The following is a 19,705-nucleotide window of genomic DNA, read 5'->3' as shown; positions in this document are numbered from 1 at the left end:
TTTTTATTCAATAAGTATTTTTTGTTATTTAATAACATATGCATATAAAGCTAAATTTACCTTGCAAAAATATTCAATTTTGATCAATAAAGATATATTTATTAATTTATTTAATAAAAAAGTAAAAGATTCTATAATAAATAGTTAAGTGATGTAGAAGGCGGTAGAAATCAAATTAATCATTAAAACTTTCTTTATTTTTATGGGGGCAATGATGAAAATTTTTAAATATTGAGTTTCATTATATTTGAAATTTAATAATAAACTCATGTACATAAATAATTTATTATTTAGAGACAATAAATTATTTACTATGCTTATTTTGATACAAAAGAAAAGGAAATCAAACTCTTAAAACATGTCAAGTAATTTGGTCAACTCCAAAAATAAGGATATAAGCATTTCAAAATTAACATAAGAAAAATAATTAATAATTAAATCTTTATTGTTAGTTTTTTCTTGCTTCTAAATGACAACAAGTCTAAAAAAGTGGTTGTATGTATTTTTATTTGATTATTTATTTATATAACTTAAGTATTATTTAACATCCAAATGAATTTATTATTGCATGTATTTTATTTGTAGGAAAATTATAAAATGAAGATGATTTCAAAGTATGGAACTAATCGGGAAATCATCTTTCATTTGATGGAGCAGTTTGGTGTGTAGTTTCAAGAGGAGTTACAAAGGATAGGATATATGGTGCACCTCGTATGCCAAAATCTATAGTTAGTACAAGCTCTTCGTCACATTCCTACTCGATGAAGTCATCATATCCCAATTCATCGTATCGAGCATTGCAAAAGGAGATAAAGAATAAAGAAGAGGAGATAAAGAAAAAAAATGATTTTATTCTTGAAATGAAACGACAGATGAATTACATAAAAGAATATCTTATGAACAATCTTGAATACCATGAAGGGACATCAATATTGGCCAAGGTATGCCACCACCTTTGACCCCATCAATGCCGCCACCTATGACTCCCCAGATAATGACACCTATGGATCCCACATCTCAACCAATTTATCGAGCTACACCTCGACCACTATATCCTGATTTATTTTTTGTCGATCCACAATATCATGGTTCATCTCCGCAACCAGCACCATGATTGTATCTTTTGTTGTTTCTTTTTATTGTATTTTGACTTATTTGTATTAATGCAAGTTTAGGTAAATTTTTATAACATGAATATTATTTTAATTCCATTTTTTATTAGTGATACAATTATTTTTATTTATGTTGGTTATATATATTCTACAACTTTTTAAATATCCATAAATAATTAATTAAACAAATTAAATGACATTGTGTTTGATAAATAAAAAATTAATTTAATAAGAATAATATAGTCAGCAACGGATTGTCCGTTGCTTATTGTAAATAATTCATCAATCAGCAACGGACAATCAGTTGCTGATTCACAAAGCCAGCAACGGATTTTTCGTTGCTAAAATGAGCAACGGAAAATCTATTGCTGATTGTAAGCAATGGAATTTTCATTGCTGCAAAATCAGCAACGGACAAATCCGTTGCTAAAAAAACAGCAACAACAAATTTGCATATGATATTTGTCGTTACTGATTTCGTTGCTAAATTGTTTTAGCAACGAATTTTAGCGTTATTTGTAACGGAGTAGTTAGTTGCTAATTCCTATATTTTTTTAGTAGTGTAGAGAATAATATAAATAATATCTTAAAGTCTCACCTAATAAATTAAGCTTTTATGTGAGATGGTTCTTTGTGATATCAGAGCCTTGATGACCAAAGTAATCACAAGTTCAAATCTTACCACTCTCATTCTAATTAATAAAAATTAAGCACAATATATTATGGGCTCGTACAAGTTTCAAGTTCAAAGGGCTTTCACTTGAGGAAGTGTGTTAGAGAGTAATATAAAACTGTGCTTGAAACCTCATGTAATAACTTAAGCTTTTAGGTTGAGATAATTTTTAATATAGTATCAAAGCTTTATTGACCAAATAATCACGAATTTTAATCTCATCACCCTTATTTTATTTGATAAAAATCAAGCACAAGGTAGTGTTAGCATGTATAGGTTTCAAATTTAAATGGCTTTCACTAGGAAATGTATTAGAGAATCATATAAATCATATATCAAGACTTCACTTTTACATTTTTGTTGTATCTAAAAGAATCATTTTAATTTAAAATTTTAAGTTATTAGACGAGATTTCAAAAATAATTTTATATTATTTTCAAATAATTTGAAGGTGGGAAAGATATAACTTGAATTCTTCTTATCTTTCCGGTACATAATTGAAGATCTCACTTGTTGTCTTAGGCAAAAACCAAAATAAAGTTGTGCACTCATCTACCTTGAATTCTTCTTATCTTTCCGTGAACTTACCTAATAATTGTTGTGACATTTTCCTACCTAATGCATCCTAATTTTGAAAACCCAAATTTTTAAATATTATTCCTTTCTGTGGACACCATGTAAAGGGATGTGTCTCCATTTGAAACATAGAAAATCATAACTAACCTTAGCAAAAAAAAAAACTCATATAAGTCCGTGTTAATCGATTTTCAATTGGATCCCAAACTATCAATTTCACTCCCAAAGTGACAGAAGTTCCTCAATCTAGTCACCCTTTCTGAATCAAAATATTTTTTTATGCCCAAAAGAAATTGCTTGGGAAATTAAATTTTGAGTTTTTTTTTCAATAAAAAAGGGGAAGAGTTTAAATAGATGACTCGATAAAGGAATATATGATACATTGGTGACCCAATTGAGATATTGATACTTGGGGGATTACATTTAGAATAAGTTCATAGTTGAGGGACTAATTGGGTGGTTTGGCCAAATGAAAAGCAAGACTCACAGATCACAAGGCAATATTCTAGGATCCAAAACAAATCAAAGCAAAATGCTTTATGCAAAGGCTACAATACTGCTGGATTATAGAACTCTTTGCTTCTTTTTTTACTGCAACAAAATTGAAAAGTGGCATCCAAGGCTGCACATCATTGCGCTGCTATTCCCACTGTCCTTTTACACAGTTATTTGCATAGCACAAGTCAGCAGCAGTTGATATTAACACCCTTGTGATTAGAGATATAGAAATAAAAACACAAATACCATTCTTTCGTCTATGATTACAATCATATTAATTACAAGTCAGCAAAGATTAAACGGCTCGCAAAATCTGGATGCCCACCACAGATTTTTCCTCAGCAAGCCCTTGATCTCCAGTCTCCCCCAGCAAAGAAAACTATGCGTGATTCTTTCATTTGGTTACAGTACTACAGATATTGATATATATTACAAGTGGACACGCATGGTGGCTAAAGGCTAAAGGCATACTGTATTATGATCTGCTTAAAAGAGGAAACCAACGTTCTTGGAAATAAGAGTGGTAAGAGATCAGGAAGAAGAGAAAAACAAGCAGAAACCCGACTCCCCAAGGAGTTCCTCCAGCTCTATGTAGAGAGTCTTTCTCTGGAAAGGGAAGGTAATAGGAAAGCCGCCTGCCATATTGATGATCATCATTCGAAAACCAATGAACAAGTAGCAAAAGCAGCAAGGGAGACGCCATTAGAATCAGCTTCCCCTGATCAAACATGCTCTCTAACACCGGCTCATATTTGATGTACCAAGTTAAACCAATGAACATTAGCAGAATAAGCAGGAAAAAGCAAAGGTGTATCGGTAATGGAGGATGAGAGTTATAAGATGATGACGACGACGATGAATAACTATTACCCATGTTTTCTTCAATATTATTTCCAATTGTTACCCTAATAAAAAAAATTAGTCTTGAATCTTGATGTGTTGTGAAGAGAGGGGAGACACTAAGAGGGTTTATATAGAGAAAGGATGCATGTCAGAATTAATTTAATTTAGTTCTATTTTTTGCACAATGAAGAAAAGCGAGGACTTTACTTGCAAAACAAGCAATCAGATCCCTGCTTTTGATAAAAAAAAATATATATATTCCAACTGGATATTCCCAACGGACGGTGACAATATTATATATATGGCTGATATTCATCTTGTGACAAGTTGACTAATGAAGAACTGCCTCGTCCATGGAACAGATTTCCAGCCATTGACTACATTTTATATGGCTGATATTTCATTTTACTCTGTTGCGATCTCTACCTTCATTCTTTTAATTTCAGGGTAATTATTTTTTATTTAGTTTGATTTTTATTAAAAAATAATAATTAAATTAAAAAAAATACTGAAACCGATCGGTTTCGATTCGGTTCAATTTGGTTTTTAGAATAAAAATCAGTTCAAATCAGTTTGGCCTGATTTTTCGATTTGGTTAAGTTCGGTTATATATATATATATATATAGCTGTATATTCTAAATATAATTAAATTGATTCTTCTTTAGCTGTTTAAGCTTAATTATACTTAATTCGTAATTTAATTGTTGGGGTAAGTTAATCAAACAATTACTCGTGGTAATTTTATTTAATTTTACCAGAGTGAAGATTCATCTTTATTACCACCAGTAAAGATTAAATATATAGAATTTTACATGAGTAGGTTTATTTGTAGCTATCAAAATTTAAGCATATTTAATTTGAAGGTTCAATAGTTTGAATTAGATTTTGATATATTTAAAAAGCTTAAATTTTGATATATTAATGGATCAGGTAAAGATCAGAGTTGGTGATCCAATGGGCTTAAGGTCCAAAGACCTTTCTAAATTCCATTGGGCTGACATCTGTCCTTGTCAAAATACAAAGCTTCAATTTCCTAGAGCTCCAGAAAACACTAAACGAGCGGGTAATTTACCTGACCCGATTCTACTGTGAATTCGCACGCACGATGACACACTACGCGCCGCGCCCGCCTTGACTTCTCTTTACGTGTCAGAGAGGCATGGAGTTTGCTTGTAAAGAACTTTATTTTTTTCTTCTATTTTGATTTAAATTAAATAATGAAAAATATACTTCTAGGGTTTTATTTTATTAGACGCTATTCAATTTTTACTTTGTTTTTTTATAAAATTATATATATATGTATATATATATATATATTTTAATCTTATTCATTATCTTACTTGTGAGCTTGCTTTTGCTTTTTATTATAATGACAAATTGTTGTCTGAAAAAAATCCTGGTGAAACAAATACTAGAAAAATAAGCATACTAATGAGATAAATGGCTTTGGTTAAACATATGGTTTTTTAATATTTATTTAATGAGATTTTTTTATATTAATTCTAATTGCTTTTGTTTTCTATTGAAATAAGACTTCATGAAGGAAAAATATATTTTTTTTTGTTGAAAAAAAAATTAATAAGAAAAGAAAGAATTATGAAAGAAAAATATTTTAATATTTTTTTGACAAAAAAATATTTTTAAATAGTTTCTCATATCACGAAATCATATATCTTAAAATTAATATATTATTTATTGATTAAATGTTAATTTATTTAATTAGATGTGTCTATCGATATTTTAATTTATTAATGAAAATTTTTTCATATCTCGAAATAGATTGAGAAACATGTTTATTTATTTTGTTTATTAAAAAATAAATTATATAACCCTATGCGAAGCGAAACTATATTGAAATATCCAGTGTTTGTGTATGTATGGTGTCATCAAAACGGTGAATGATGTCACAAGAAGCCACCATCAATTAAGGCCACTGGCGCCTGGATGTTTCCGCCAATCATGACAAAAGAATTACAGGGCACATATCATCATTGTTCTTGCCAATGGTGGGTTGGTGAAGTGACCCACTTTCCAGTCCCCTTTGGACTCTTGCAGTGGCTGGCCACTACAGCATGCTCTTCTCCGATATTCCTTCTTTACACTGTCTCTTGTTCACATTGCCACCCCCACGAATTTTAGTAAACCCCACTTGACTATCACTGAGGTAGTGTCTGATATTTATTTTGATATTTTTTTTTAATTTTTAAAATTTAGTTTTGATACAGCTCACAAGACTATATTATTTTTTATTTTCAGATACACCAAAGAGTGAAAATGATTTTATTATGAGCGAGGGCGCTCCATCCAAGCTCCACTATCTTCCTGTTCGCATTTTACTTGATTTTACAAAAGCTGAAACCCCTCAGATTAAAAAATGTTATCCATTGAAGAAAGTTCCAACAAAAAAGTAGCATGCGCTGGCTCTGTTCTTAGCGAGTGAGTCCGTGTGTAATCAAATAAATTGATCACACAAGTGTTATAAATTGAAACCTCTGTCTTCCTTGTATGCATGCTTAACTTCTTGGGGTGTCCTCTATAACTGTATAGTATTGTTGTTCATACCCTGTAGCAATGGATTCCCATTCCCATTACACTACAATTCGACTAACAATGTTCGGCATAGTGTTGATGTCAGTTATGGTTAGCTTAGCAATGGCAGGTAAGGACAAAGATAGTGAAGAATGTGCAGAGCAGCTGGTAGGACTGGCTACATGTCTGCCTTATGTTGGAGGAGATGCCAAAGCTCCTACCCCAGATTGCTGCAATGGTCTAAAGCAGGTCCTGAAGGACAACAAAAAGTGCCTGTGTGTCATTATTAAAGACAGGAATGATCCTGAATTGGGTCTCAAGATCAACGCCACTCTTGCTTTGAGCCTCCCTTCTGTTTGCCATGCCCCTGCCAACGTTTCCCAGTGCCCCGGTAAGTTAGCAGAAAGAAGGTTATGATATATTCCAATAACTGATATATGTTGTTGATTAAGATATCAGTGCCCTGTTTGATTTATTGATGTTCGACGCAGCTCTTCTCAACCTGCCTCCAAACTCACCAGATGCTCAGATTTTCTATCAATTAGCAAACAGCTCTAATCATATTGCCAGCAGCCCCGCTCTCAGCCCCAGCCCTGGAGGTAATTATTGTGCTTGCTCCTTTCAATGAAATGAAATGAAATGAACTAGAAGCTATTGTTATCGGAAATGAATTAGATTTATAACAAGATTGTTGTATTGATTCGATGCATGGTATGGTGGCGGCAGGTGCCCAGCCCCAGGGAAGAAGTGCTCAACAGGAGAGCAATGGATGCCACAGTGGGAAGATAAACTTTGGCTTGGAGATTGTTTCTTTAGGGGTTCTAGGGTGGTGTTTCAATATCTATTCACACTTGTTCGTGTAGGCATCCCATCCTATATATATATATATATATATATAGCTTGAATTCAATCTTTTGAGAACAAAGGGAAATAAGGACTGGCTTTCGTAAAAGTAGTGTTGAATTCCCAGCACTAGTGTTGAATTTCGATGTCAACCTGCAATTTTAATGATTTTGGACTTGGTGAAACCGAGAAAATACAGAGGACGGGCTATTCACACTTGTTAGCCTCTCTCTCTCTCTCTTCTCGTTCAAATGAAAACAACACCTCGCCTTGGATGCATAATTATTAAACTGATCTGTATATATTCAGCAATTTATTGACTCAGAACCGAGGTTAAGTTTGGTTTTTTCTTAAATTGAATTGGAGGTTAATCAAGTGATCTAATTGACCAGTCACGCTCACTCTAGTAATTTTTTATTAGTTTTTATCTAAATCAACGTTTATTTTGTTTAAAAAACAAAAACAATATATTTTAGAATTAACCAAACAAATTTATTACCTAAACTTTCGATACCATCTATAAATGTCAAAATAAAAAATTTATATAACATTTTATTATGAATTGTAAAAATAAAATTATTATTTTGCCTCTCATTCACCTTAATAAATGGCCTTACTTAGAAGGGTAGTAGAGTTCTTTTTTTATTTTATATTAACCGTAAAAAATACTAAATTATCATTGGATCGACAAGAAATTATATGTCTTTAATCTAGGGGTATTTCTATTTTTTTCTATTTTAGATTATGATTAGATTACTAAAATACCCTTTAAATCAAAGCAATCAAAGCTTTTGGTCAGTTGATATTTATGTCTTTTCATGTTGGTTATTTTTTTTATCAAGGATATTATTTTATTTTACCAGAATAAAGTAATAATAGATTTTAAAAAGCTATTGACGCATATATAAAAGGCGTCTGCACATTTTGAACGACGCGTGTGGCGTCTCTTTGTTATTAAACCTAATCGTTCATCGTGTAGTTAAATGCGTCACTACATCGTCTTCCAGCTGGTGAAACGTGTGTCATCAACATATGAGTAGTTTGTCACTGACAAGCTTTTTTCTTTTTCCTTTTCTTTTCTCTTTCCTCCCAAAAAATTATTGATTGGTCTTCTTTATTTTTTGGTATCTATGATTTGTTCTTTTTTTTTTATTTTGTATTTTTGTCATTGACTCTTTAATAAGAGTTTTGTTTTCTTTCAATTTAGTCCAATTTCAATTTGTAATAAATTATCATTTTCAATTTGGTCCTTATTCTTTTGAATTTTTTTTACTTGATCCTTTTATATATATATGTAATAAAAATAATAATAAAATCTCTTTCCTAAAGAAACGGCAGCTCAATAAGGCCAGTTCACCAAGGCAGCGGTCTCTCTCTCTCTCTCTAGATCTATCTCTCTAGAGAGTCTTCTTGAGGACATAATTTGGGTTGCTGAAAATTCAAGTAAGCAATATAATGTCATTGAGTTCCGCGAACGTGGGATATTCGTCTAGATGACTTGGCTGCTAAAAATATCTCTCTCCATAATTTCCAACTTAACATGACCCACCAAAAGTCCAATTCTCAACTTGTTCTCACCTAAATCCAAACCTGTTTATTTTTACTTTCCACACTCAGCACGCAATCCATTCCTCCCTCTCCCTCTCCCTCTCTCCAATGGAAAATACATAATCACTTGGAAAATACATTTTTATGGCATAAAATATAATTTAAATATAAAGGACCAGCACCTCATCAGACGTGGATAGAGACTCAATTAATGAAAAGTTCGAAACTTTCGAGATATCAATTAGAAAATATTTAGTTTGGTCTAGAATTGATGGATTAATTAGGTACTTTTTGAGATTTTTCTCCTTTTCTTTAATATATTGAATGAAAATATTTTTTAAATAATCGTTGCATCCAATTCGGAGTTCATCGAACATAAAATTTTAGTTATGAATTAAACATGTTAATTAATCAATTATTATTTTTTTTAAAAAATTAAAACAATATATTTTAAAAAATTTTAAATTAAAATGAGTTTTGATACATGAATTAAACACTGTTTGGGCACCGCGTTTCATAAAAATTTAAACTTTTTGATAAAAATTAATTTTTTTATATGTTTTGAATTATTTTGATATGCTGATCTTAAAAATAATTTTAAAAAAATAAAAAAATATATATTATTTTAATATATTTCAACATGAAAAATATTTTAAAAAATAATCATAATTATATTTTCAAACATGCTCATTGATGGTCAAGTTGGCGAAATTAAAATGGAAAACTCTGAATTGATTTTTTTTAACATCCACCATAGATAAAGGACAAATTAATTAATGGGGTCTCAAATCAAACAAAAGCGGTGGTCTCGTGTGGAATCAGTATATTTGGTGCGTCCCATTGAATATTCAGTCTTTCCAATATTCACGCTTTCAGTGATTGATATTTTTGGAAACATTTTCCGTTATCATTTGATTATTAAGAGCATTTTAGGTTTTAATATTGCGGATCAAAAGAAAATTTCAGGTCTCTCTCTCCCTCTCAGAAGAACTTCCTTTTGATCTAATTAACTTGGTTGATTTAAAAACAATTTGATTAATTGATGAAAAAAGTATGAAGATAAAAGAAAAAAAATAAAATTATTTAAAAAACAAAGCCTTCTAACCTATTTTATTACCTAACCCAAATTTAAAATTAAATTGCGTGGAAAGTTATCCTGACATGATGCAGTTATTTTAATTGGTCCAAAAACAACTTGATCTACTTGTTAAAAAAAAATCCGAAGATAAAATTAAAAAAAAAATGATAAAAAAAAATTTTAACCTGACTTTTTATATAATCTGAATTTACAATTAAACAATGTGAAAGTTTTCTTGAAGTAAGACTGGTTCAAAAATAATTCGAATTTATATTAAAAAAATAGAGAAAAAAAAGGAATAAAATTAAAATAAAAAAGGGGATGAATGAAAAAAATAATGGTTAAATTGATTAATTTTTTTAAAAAAAAATTCATGGTTTATATAAACAACAGAGCAACAAAGCTACATAACGAATCTCAGTTTTTTTATTGGATAGAAGGTAAATTATTCAAGCAACTTTATGCGAGCTTCTAATTTAGCTTAGATCTCACATTGCATTTTTTTTTAATTTTTCTACCTGAGATTTATGGATCTAAACACTCCTTTTACCCATTCTAGTTAATTTTATTAAGTGTTCTATATATATATATATATATATAAACCATTCCTTATCCTTCGTTTTTATCTTTAAAATTATAATATTAGTGTAATAATTAATTGAAATTCACATGTGTTTGATTTTAAATAGTTCTTCATGACCAGTTTTGCATGGAATGACGGTTAATAACTTTGAAGATATATATAAATTATTTAAAAAACTGTAAACACAAATGAAATGAAGACAAAACCTCATGAAGTAAACAGAGAGAGAAAATAATCAAACTTTACTTTATTGGTAACATGCATTATAAACAATAGATAGAGCAAAATATTATACTTGCATTTGAGAAGATCATTAAGCTGAGTGCTTAATTAAGAATTAGTAGATTTTCAGGGACTGATTTGATATTTAACCTTTAGATCCGATGCTTTTGTCTCAGTTTGAACTTTGAAGTGTTGTTTGCTTTAGTCACATGTTTGAAGTTCCCTCAACGAAGGAAAGACTGTTAGGTGAAGGGACAGAGAGAGAGAGAGAGAGAGAGAGAGAGAGAGATGTGTCATCCGTAAACACGTAAAGAAGAAGGCATTTGCGTAATAGAAACACGAGATTGTCTTACTTTCTGGGGTAATCTTATAATTCTCTCAATTGGTTTCCCTCTTGTATACTTAACCGAAAGAGATGATGGAAGGATGAAATTGAAAATTTCTAAATACATTGGGACCTAATTGGTAAAGAGATTAGGAGCTGGGGACTGATAATAATAGATGCTTTTTTAATTATTTATTGTAATCTTATCAATGAAATGTTAGTATGAAAATTAAGACATTGTTATATCTCTACAAGGATAAAAATATAAATTTAATTTTTAAAAAAATATATTTATTCAGACAGGTAATTATGAATTCTAAATAAAACTAGTTTTATTTTTTAAAAAGATGTGAGAATATATATATATATATATATATATATATATATATATATATAACCTCGTGAAGACATGCTAAAATATTTCAAAATGAAGATATATCGCTATAATTAAAAAAACTGACAGCCAACGGAATTTACAATCTTGTTACTTGCCGCTCTCTTTCTTAAACAAATGAGATTCCATGGATGACGTGGTCTTTTGTGACTCACTGATTGATTCAGTTAAATTCCTTTATCCTTCTTTCTTTCTTTCGAGTCTTGGAGTGTTGAATGACTACACTGACCTCTTCAAATATCTAAAAAATCTTTATTACAAGATCCGGCCCGGACTTAAACCCAAATTTAAGGCTTAAATGGATTTAACCGGGTTTATTAATCTTTGTTAATAATATGATATCATTTTAGATATTTCCTAAAAGAACTGAAATAATATTGTTTTGGAAAAAAATCATTGACGGAATCTCATTCAAGTCTTGACCAAATCTCAATTTATGAATAAATTTATTAGGTTATAACCGATGCAGAAACAAACCAATCCTGAACCGTTAAATAAAAACGTCAAAAATCGAACAGGCTAGGGTAAGGGAGGGGCAATCTTGTCATCTGGACCATCAATCACTGCATTGCCTTGAAAAATGAAAGAGAGAGACTGACATTCCGAATTTCCAAAAGGTCAGGCAGTTAGCTAAATGCCAGATACAAACAGAGAAGCTTATGTAAATAATGGAAATGAAACAAAAAGAAGGTAAAGCACAAAACAGAACCGCCTTTCCTTTCCCTCCCCTTGCAGTAACCTTGTAGTAAAGTAAAGCAAGCATAATGAGGAATGATGTTGAAAACGATGATGATGATTCGTACCCTAAGCCTGTCGGAAGACGGTGTGTTTTCTATTACGGCGTCGGTCATATGCTCAACGACATCACAGCTGCCTGTTGGTTTACTTATCTTCTACTGTTCTTGACGGAAATTGGACTATCCCCGAGGTAACTATGCTGCCATACAATTTTATGTTATCCTTGTTGTAGTATTGGTGATATTTACGCCACTTATTATTATTGCGCAGGGATGCTGCTATAGCTATGCTTGCAGGTCAGATAGCTGATGGTTTTGCTACTGTATTTGCTGGAGAACTGGTACCTATGCCTAACTCTCTTTATTAGAAAAAAAAAATGTTTGTCTAAGGAGGGTTTTGATTTTTGGAATTTGAATTTGACAGACGAATGCTCTGCTCTACATCTGAAATTTTGTCTTCTAAATTGTTGAATGATTTTAATTTTTGGAGGAGTAATTTTTGTTTGCTTGCTTGATAGATAGACAGGTTTGGACATTTCAAAGTATGGCATGGTGCAGGATCTATCTTGGTTGCCATCTCATTTTCTTCAGTTTTTGGCGGTTGCTTGCCATGCAAAATCTTGGCTTCCTGTTCGTCCGTAGTAGAAACTGTTTCATACAGCACGTCTGCTGCAATCTTCAATGTGGGTTGGGCTGCCACCCAAGTTTCACACATGTAATGATCTCTGTAGTCTAGTTCTGCTAGTTACAATGTGCTTTCACTATTATTCATTCTTCAAAGCAGAACATAAGCCAACAATTTTAATTTTTTCCTGATTTTTCCACTGCTTGATAGAAAAGCCGAATTGGTGTCCAATTGTTTGTTTAGAGATAAACAAAGAAAAACAATAATCTCTCATAGACTCCATGGAAGAGTTACAGATATGGTGTAATTGTATCTGTTATAAAGCTGCAGCTTATGCACTATCAACTTCAATTTCTCCTTTTGTTATAGGTCGATGGTGAATTGCATTTCACTGAATTCATCAAGCAGGGTGGTAATGACAAGCTGTCGGAATGCTTTTACAATGGTCATCTTCTCTCTAAATTTTGAATTAGTGCTTTATTTCTTTCAGTACTTATTAATGCAGCAGAATTGGAGGTGATGTTCATTTTCTTTTGTTGATTTAATCTCCAAATGTTTATAGGTTGCAAACCTCAGTCTTTATGCTGTCGCACTAGTAGTATTCAGTTCCATTAAAGCAACAACTCATGCGGATATTGAAAATCAGGTATGAGATTGCTCTATGTTGATTTTGTTCTAAGAGCTTGTTTTGGGTCTTGTCTTTACATTTGCCTCAAATGTGCAGTACCGCTGGATTGCGTACACATCAATTTTTATTGGATGCTGCTTTGTGGGAATATTTCATCTTGGCACTAAAGAGCCAAGGTACTGCCAATCGTCTTGATCTTTTTTGCAGTTCTTAGATGGTGTTTTGGTAGTTGCTAATGTTGAATAGTGTAGCACAGTGGCAGTGAATGACTCTGATGAGTACTGATCACTTGTCGATATACATGCTTTTACTTTCAAGGTGTAATACTGAAGAAAAATGTCAACCTTTTTTCCATTTAAATCATAATATGGATGCCACTTTGGTATTTTAATTTTGTACACTGCACTCATGGTTCTCAAGCATAATGTGAAGGCTCGAACTTGAGGTTTCTTGGGGTGGGAGGGACATGAGTACCAGTAGCTGCTAGTTAGTTATAGTAATAGAATTACCCTTTTATTGCAGGTTAAAGATATGCGTACATGGAACTAGTAATGCAAGGATATCATGGGCATACTGGTTCAAGAAAGTTTTATACTATCAAGTTGGTCTTGTCTATATGCTTACCAGACTTGTACAAAATGTTTCACAGGTCAGAACACATTTCCTTTGTCTCACTTGGCACTTGTTTCATTTAATCTCAAGTTATATATATGCATGTAAGTATTCAAGATACTTAACTTTCTCTGCTTGAAATATGTGGGAAGCCAAAGTTCACCATGGATCCATTCTTTTTTAAACGACAAATTGCACCGTGTCAATAAATTTCCTGGAGTAATTGTCCTTTTAAGTCCATTAAGAACATGGGAAGAATTTTGCAAGAAATTGGCATTCATTTTTTTTAGTTGTTGATATTTTATGAGCATAACTATGTGTGTGCAAGCTATCTGTCATTTTGAGAGAAATTGGCTTTCATTATAAGTAGGTTTTACACCCAGATGGCTTCATTTTCTTCAGGTATATCTTGCATTCTATGTTATGGATGATTTGCAGATGGCCAAGTCAGCTAAAGCTTTGGTAGGTTCCCAGACATTGTCACCATCAATTTTATCAGTCTTAGATGCATTGACTTTGGGAAATGAATAAACTAATAAGATGCCTGATTGATGGAAGTAGGTTCCTGCAATCATCTATATGAGCAGCTTCTTTGTATCTGTCATTATGCAGGTGATCCTCATACCTTGTTTGAAATCTTTATGTTACTTCTGCATGTTCTTTCCTTCCATTGATAATCAAGTTTCAAGCATTCATATTCTAGGAAATGTCATGGACTGGCCAACGCCTGAAAGCCTGCTATTCCGCTGGTGGCATTCTCTGGGTATTCTGTGGGGCAGGCATCCTCTTTTTACCTAGAAACTTGAGTGCTTTCATGTACGTCATATCAGTACTTATTGGGATAGCAAATGCTCTAATGACGGTATGATATATGATTTTGCACTTTAGACTATACTTCATGTCATGGAATTATGTGGTTTAGTCTCCATTCTTAGTTATTCTTTAGTTTCACAAGTCCTAGTGGCTTCCTGCTTCCCAATGAGTGTAAATGTGTTTCTTGTACTCAAAAGGAAATACCACGAAAGAAAATTTACATATGCGCTTGATTTGTATGATGGACTCTCTCAGTCCCGTGACAAAGATTGGCCAAATTCACATACAAAGCTTTCAGTTTTAACTGTCATTGACAGTTGGTAGTCTTGATCTTAGTTTATTAAACATGGGCTTAGCTTCTTAGACACCGCAATAGAAATGAAAATTGTAGATTGTTGGTGAAAAGAAAAGGAAGAATTATTACATGGAACACCAGTACAATGGAAAGAAATATATGGACCTTGAGATTGTCATATTGGGATTCCAAGGCTGGTTTCACCTGCCATCATGATATCCTATTTTTAAAATCTTGTATTTTAATTTTATTTATTATTGTTATGAATTTGTTACTGCCTTAAATTTTGTGAATGACTTAAATTTGCTGCTCCTGTTGTTGTTGTTGCTGGGTTTTTTCTTTATATTTCTTTACCCAAATATGAATAACAGGTAACTGGAGTAAGCATGCAAAGCATTCTAGTTGGTTCAGATCTAAATGGCTGTGCATTTGTATATGGATCTTTGAGTTTCCTAGACAAGATTTCATGTGGGCTTGCTGTCTTTGCCCTTCAGTCTTTTCAGAGTAAGTCTTCTCCAATTGCAAGGCCTTTTCTAATCTTTTCTCTGCACAAAAAGTAGAGAAAAAATAAAGCTGGTTGCGGTGTTTGCATGGAAATGTGGTTGGTAGACTATATTTCTATTTAAGAGTAACTTTATGCCAAAGATGGAAGATTGCAGATATACCTTTTTAACATTTTGTTTCTATATGCTGCATCTGAACATGAAACCTCAACGGTGGTTTAGGGTTGAATGTGTTTTACAATGCCCTGGAATAACCATCACAAGTAGATGATTCTTACCATTACTGCCATGAGTTAATTTGGAAGATACAAACCACAAATTTAAAGCGAGGATGATATAATCCCATTTCATAATCATTCAGCACTCACATTTTACTTACAAAGCCCTTCAGTTGGTTCATGGCCTGAATCTTCTTAACACCATCCACACTCTTTTACGCAGGCTCCTCACCGAAAACAGAGGAAGCCCTTTCTACAGATTATATTTCAGTCACAAGATATGGCTTGGGTCTGCTTCCAGCTGTTTGTTCACTTGCTGGGGTGGCTATTACATACACTATGAAACTCCAGACACAGGATTCAAAATCCTTGATGGAACCGCTGCTGGAATGATTTACCAAAGCTCCCAATTTGTACAAAAAGCCCTGACTCGCTCACCTCATTTGCTGCCATTTGACTACCAATCTGAATGCTAGAGTGCCGAAGGCCAAGCGATTCCAAGCAGCTAGAAGCTTGTTGGAATGCAGATATACTCGTACGTAACAAGTTGGGGGATCTTTTGTTTTTTTCCTTGCTCCCTTTTGGGATGTAATCATTGATATTTCATTTATGCTCACAAGATGTTTTTTAATAGAATTTTCATATTATAATTCTTACATTGTTTCGCACAATGTTGTGAAACAGTTGTATTAAATCTCACGAAATTAAAGTCTAATTCAAGTTAGGGCATTCACTTTGTGTTCCTGTGTGTTAGGAAACCTTGAGCTGAGTTATTGTCATGTTTAGAGGCAGCAAACCCTGTGCATGGATTCTGCCCAACTAACCTCGTGTAGAGCTATTGTGTTGGGAGTGCACTTAAATCATGTTTTTTAAAAGTTCTAAATTTGTTTTTGAATTAAATTAATATTTTGGGATGCTTTTAAATTATTTTGATGTAATGAATCAAAAATAAATTTTAAAAAATAAAAAAATTGTTTTAATATATTTTTAAATAAAAAATATTTTAAAAAAATAATTTTACAGAAAAATAGTCATGCGCCCTAATAAAAAAAATTTCAATTATTTGTTTATTAATAAATAAATAGATAGGAAAACTTACTAAATCTTAATGCAATATAGAAAATAAAATCCTAATTTATTTTTATTTTATAAAATTTATTATTACTAATAAGCTTTTGGCCTAGTGATTGCGAGCTGTTTGTACTTGCAAAGACGATTAAAGATGATATCAATGATTATAATTAGCATCATAAACTCTAGTTTAAATTTGTCTTTCAAAATAAAAAGATTAAAGATATGAGACATTCATTGGGTTAAAAGGTACTTTAATGCATACAGTAATATAATTGAGAAATGATAAACATCATGAACCTAAATACCAAAACGCAAGATAAATCTTCTTTTAAAGTCGTTTTACCTTTTTACCTACTTTGTAGTTTTGTTAAGTGGTATCCATTGCCCATTTCTTCTCACAAATTAAATTTCTAGTTTTCGAATAATTTAAAGACTTTTGAAGTTCAATATTTCAAGTTAATCTTGAGACATAAGTTTTAATTTTAGTTGGAAGGATATAATGGTAAATTGGATCCTTAATTATAATTTAAAAGCACTATGAATGGTGAAATTCCTAAATTGATTTTAAGTAATAAGACTTATATTAATTTTTCTACTTAGGTTAGTACTTCTAATTTCTTTTGATTTATGTCAATTCTTCATTTTATTTTATTTGATATTTCCGTCGACTTCTTCTATACGTGATACTTTGAGATGCTTTTATTATCAGCAAAACATGATGATGATAATTTTTTTTTATAAATGTAATTTGGAAATAGAATTCATTTAAAAATAAAAAACAGAGAAATTTTTTTTTATGAGTTTAAGGTTAGAAGTTGAGTGGATTGATTTACAAGTTAATGATTTAGCTTATTTAAAACAAAAATTTTAAATAATATTATTTGAATAAAAAAATTTAATTCAAAATAAACCAGTTTTAAATTAATATGTCAATGAGTTCACCAAGATTTTATAACCATATATAAAACAAGAAATATAAAGCAAAAAATCTTGAATGGTGTAGTTCAACTGGTCAGATTTTAAGTTTGCTCTCTAAAAATCATCAGTTCGAGTCCCATAAACCTTAAGGCCACTAAAAACTTATATGATCTTTAACTTTAGGACCCGTGAGATTAGTTGAAGTGCATACAAATTAACCCGACATCCACATTTGAAAAAAAAGAAAGAAGAAGAAGCAAAGATTGCTGTTAGCCATAGAAAAGGTTAATTGCATATCTCAGCCCTTTACTTTCAATATCTTCTCAATATGGTCCCCAGATTGTTTTTTTATGTGAAGTTAATCTTTACAGACTCAGTCAAGAATGCAGGCCTTCCTTAACGCGCTGTACTAATGAAGAAAGTTCTCCGTTATAGCGTTGATTCAAAACATTTGTTATTACAATTTGGGGAAAAAAAAACATAATGATTTTGTTGCAAAATTATTATTTTTTCAGATTCTATTTAAATGAAAAATTTAAAGTATGATTAAAAAAATCTTGCATTTGGAAAATGGTTCATCCAGAAGAAACAATCAAAAGGAAAAAATTGCACAGAGCACCAAAAAGGACAACTAATTTCTACTAATATCTTCGTGCAAAATTATAGGAGAATCACAAAAAATCTGCCAGATGCGTGCATGCATGTGTAGTAGAAACATACATAAATACATTACATACATAAATACATACATACATATATATATATATATATATATATATATATATATATATATAGAGAGAGAGAGAGAGAGAGAGTTTCCATTGGAGGATTAATAGCCAATCGAAATCAAGGCGCCATGTCGAGGAGTATTTTATGTATATATGCGTAAGTAGTGATCAGAAGAGTCCCAGGAAAATATGCATGGCCTACATGGGCAACCGGAGAAGTGACTTTTTCCGGGATCCATTATTCATGCGTGTGTCACGCTTGATTCTGATCAAATGGCTTAACACTTTGACATAGCGACCCACCATTCCCTTAAGCTTCACTCCTTCAATTCCTTCTTTTGCTTGTTTCATTGTTACTAATTGAAGCTGCTTTTCTTCTCCCTTGAAATGCTGGCCAAGGGAATTCCTGCTTCCTGATAATTTCCTCTCAATGTTTTCATCATCTCCGCCCCTTGTTTCCTGCAGCACCAGCTTGGTGGGTTCACTTTCTTGGTTGCCTGCGTTGTCGATTATAAGTTGCTTCAGGCTGCTTTTACGATCTTCTTCAACATCAACTGTTTCAGGAAAGCTCTCCGTTTCTTTATCATGGACAACAACATCTTTAGCATCACTCTCTTCTTCTGTCGAGACTGTTGTGGGATTTCGATTGGCTTCTTCGAAATTCATGAACGGCTTTCTTGTTCTCCTGGACATAGTAATATCATAACGGGGTTTGCATGGAATATTGCACCGCTCACTTCCCATTATTCTTTATCTGCGACCACTATTACTACGAACTTGCAGAAGGGAAGAGCTTTGAGTGCTTGATGCATACAAAAAAAACTAAATATATGCTTGTGGCAAGGATAGAAAATAAGATCAAAAGAGAGAAAATTTGAGGGTCTAGCTAGGTCTACTTGTGTGGTTAAAAGAGGTTTACTTTGTGAACAATCAAGAAGGTGAAACGTCTGTTTTCGATCGATTGGTGGTTGTCCATCTCTTGCAACCAAATGATTGGTAACCCTCCGCCAAGAATTATTATAAACACCTCTTAAATCTTCATTAGAAAACACGAAGCAGCACCAAACACCTACAATGGATTCGTTGTGTTAATCACTTCCCCTCTCTCTCTCTATATATATAGATGCGGAGATCCCGAGGGTTTACCTGTTGATTAACAAGGTATATTCCATTCTTTTATTTTTTAAATTTAAATTTTAAAACCAACATTTTAAAAACAATTATTTAGTTCCCATGAATTAATACCAATATATCTCTTATATTCTAATGAATAATGATATAGAAAGGGAATACAACCATTTCCATGTGAATGGTAATTTTTTTTTTTAT

General features: G+C 32.0%; 3 protein-coding genes across 4 annotated transcripts; 2 read left to right on the top strand and 1 right to left on the bottom strand.

Annotated features, from left to right (window-relative positions):
- The first annotated feature begins 5,748 nt into the window (after nucleotides 1–5,748).
- On the top strand, nucleotides 5,749–7,466 carry LOC133701817 (non-specific lipid transfer protein GPI-anchored 14-like). 2 transcript variants are annotated; one of them, XM_062125930.1, is made up of 4 exons: nucleotides 5,749–5,867; nucleotides 5,960–6,623; nucleotides 6,724–6,831; nucleotides 6,959–7,466. In XM_062125930.1, the coding sequence occupies exons 2-4, from the start codon at nucleotides 6,275–6,277 to the stop codon at nucleotides 7,093–7,095; spliced, it is 594 nt and encodes a 197-aa protein (XP_061981914.1). In that variant the 5' UTR covers nucleotides 5,749–5,867; nucleotides 5,960–6,274; the 3' UTR covers nucleotides 7,096–7,466. The 2 variants fall into 2 exon arrangements, with proteins under 2 accessions (XP_061981914.1, XP_061981923.1); XM_062125939.1 differs by lacking the exon at nucleotides 5,749–5,867 and having other exon boundaries at nucleotides 5,958–6,623.
- Nucleotides 7,467–11,818: 4,352 nt separating this feature from the next.
- Nucleotides 11,819–16,394, top strand: LOC133694320 (uncharacterized). The gene is made up of 12 exons (XM_062115816.1): nucleotides 11,819–12,153; nucleotides 12,234–12,303; nucleotides 12,481–12,677; nucleotides 12,957–13,032; nucleotides 13,150–13,233; nucleotides 13,312–13,391; nucleotides 13,738–13,864; nucleotides 14,230–14,289; nucleotides 14,389–14,439; nucleotides 14,531–14,689; nucleotides 15,307–15,439; nucleotides 15,880–16,394. Exons 1-12 carry the CDS (start codon nucleotides 11,990–11,992, stop codon nucleotides 16,047–16,049), a joined length of 1,371 nt encoding a protein of 456 aa, XP_061971800.1. The 5' UTR covers nucleotides 11,819–11,989; the 3' UTR covers nucleotides 16,050–16,394.
- A 2,097-nt stretch (nucleotides 16,395–18,491) lies between these two features.
- Nucleotides 18,492–19,451, bottom strand: LOC133703096 (uncharacterized). Its single transcript, XM_062127520.1, has one exon. The coding sequence runs from the start codon at nucleotides 19,118–19,120 to the stop codon at nucleotides 18,575–18,577; it is 546 nt and encodes a 181-aa protein (XP_061983504.1). The 5' UTR covers nucleotides 19,121–19,451; the 3' UTR covers nucleotides 18,492–18,574.
- Between the last annotated feature and the right edge of the window lie 254 nt (nucleotides 19,452–19,705).

The sequence above is a fragment of the Populus nigra genome, chromosome 1, assembly GCF_951802175.1.
Source record: "Populus nigra chromosome 1, ddPopNigr1.1, whole genome shotgun sequence".
In the NCBI taxonomy this organism is placed as follows: domain Eukaryota; kingdom Viridiplantae; phylum Streptophyta; class Magnoliopsida; order Malpighiales; family Salicaceae; genus Populus; species Populus nigra.
The sequence above is the reverse complement of the archived record's forward strand: the minus strand, read 5'-3'. Positions and strand labels throughout refer to the sequence as shown.

What these genes read in the sequence shown, in the direction of transcription:
- LOC133701817 (XM_062125930.1), top strand. Translation starts at nt 6,275, where the DNA reads ATGGATTCCCATTCCCATTACACTACAATTCGACTAACAATGTTCGGC. An exon ending in CAACGTTTCCCAGTGCCCCG is followed by an intron (nt 6,624 to 6,723) that starts GTAAGTTAGCAG and finishes TGTTCGACGCAG; the next exon opens with CTCTTCTCAACCTGCCTCCA. An exon ending in TCTCAGCCCCAGCCCTGGAG is followed by an intron (nt 6,832 to 6,958) that starts GTAATTATTGTG and finishes TGGTGGCGGCAG; the next exon opens with GTGCCCAGCCCCAGGGAAGA.
- LOC133694320 (XM_062115816.1), top strand. Translation starts at nt 11,990, where the DNA reads ATGAGGAATGATGTTGAAAACGATGATGATGATTCGTACCCTAAGCCT. An exon ending in GCCACCCAAGTTTCACACAT is followed by an intron (nt 12,678 to 12,956) that starts GTAATGATCTCT and finishes CTTTTGTTATAG; the next exon opens with GTCGATGGTGAATTGCATTT. An exon ending in CTTGGCACTAAAGAGCCAAG is followed by an intron (nt 13,392 to 13,737) that starts GTACTGCCAATC and finishes CTTTTATTGCAG; the next exon opens with GTTAAAGATATGCGTACATG.
- LOC133703096 (XM_062127520.1), bottom strand. Translation starts at nt 19,120, where the DNA reads ATGGGAAGTGAGCGGTGCAATATTCCATGCAAACCCCGTTATGATATT.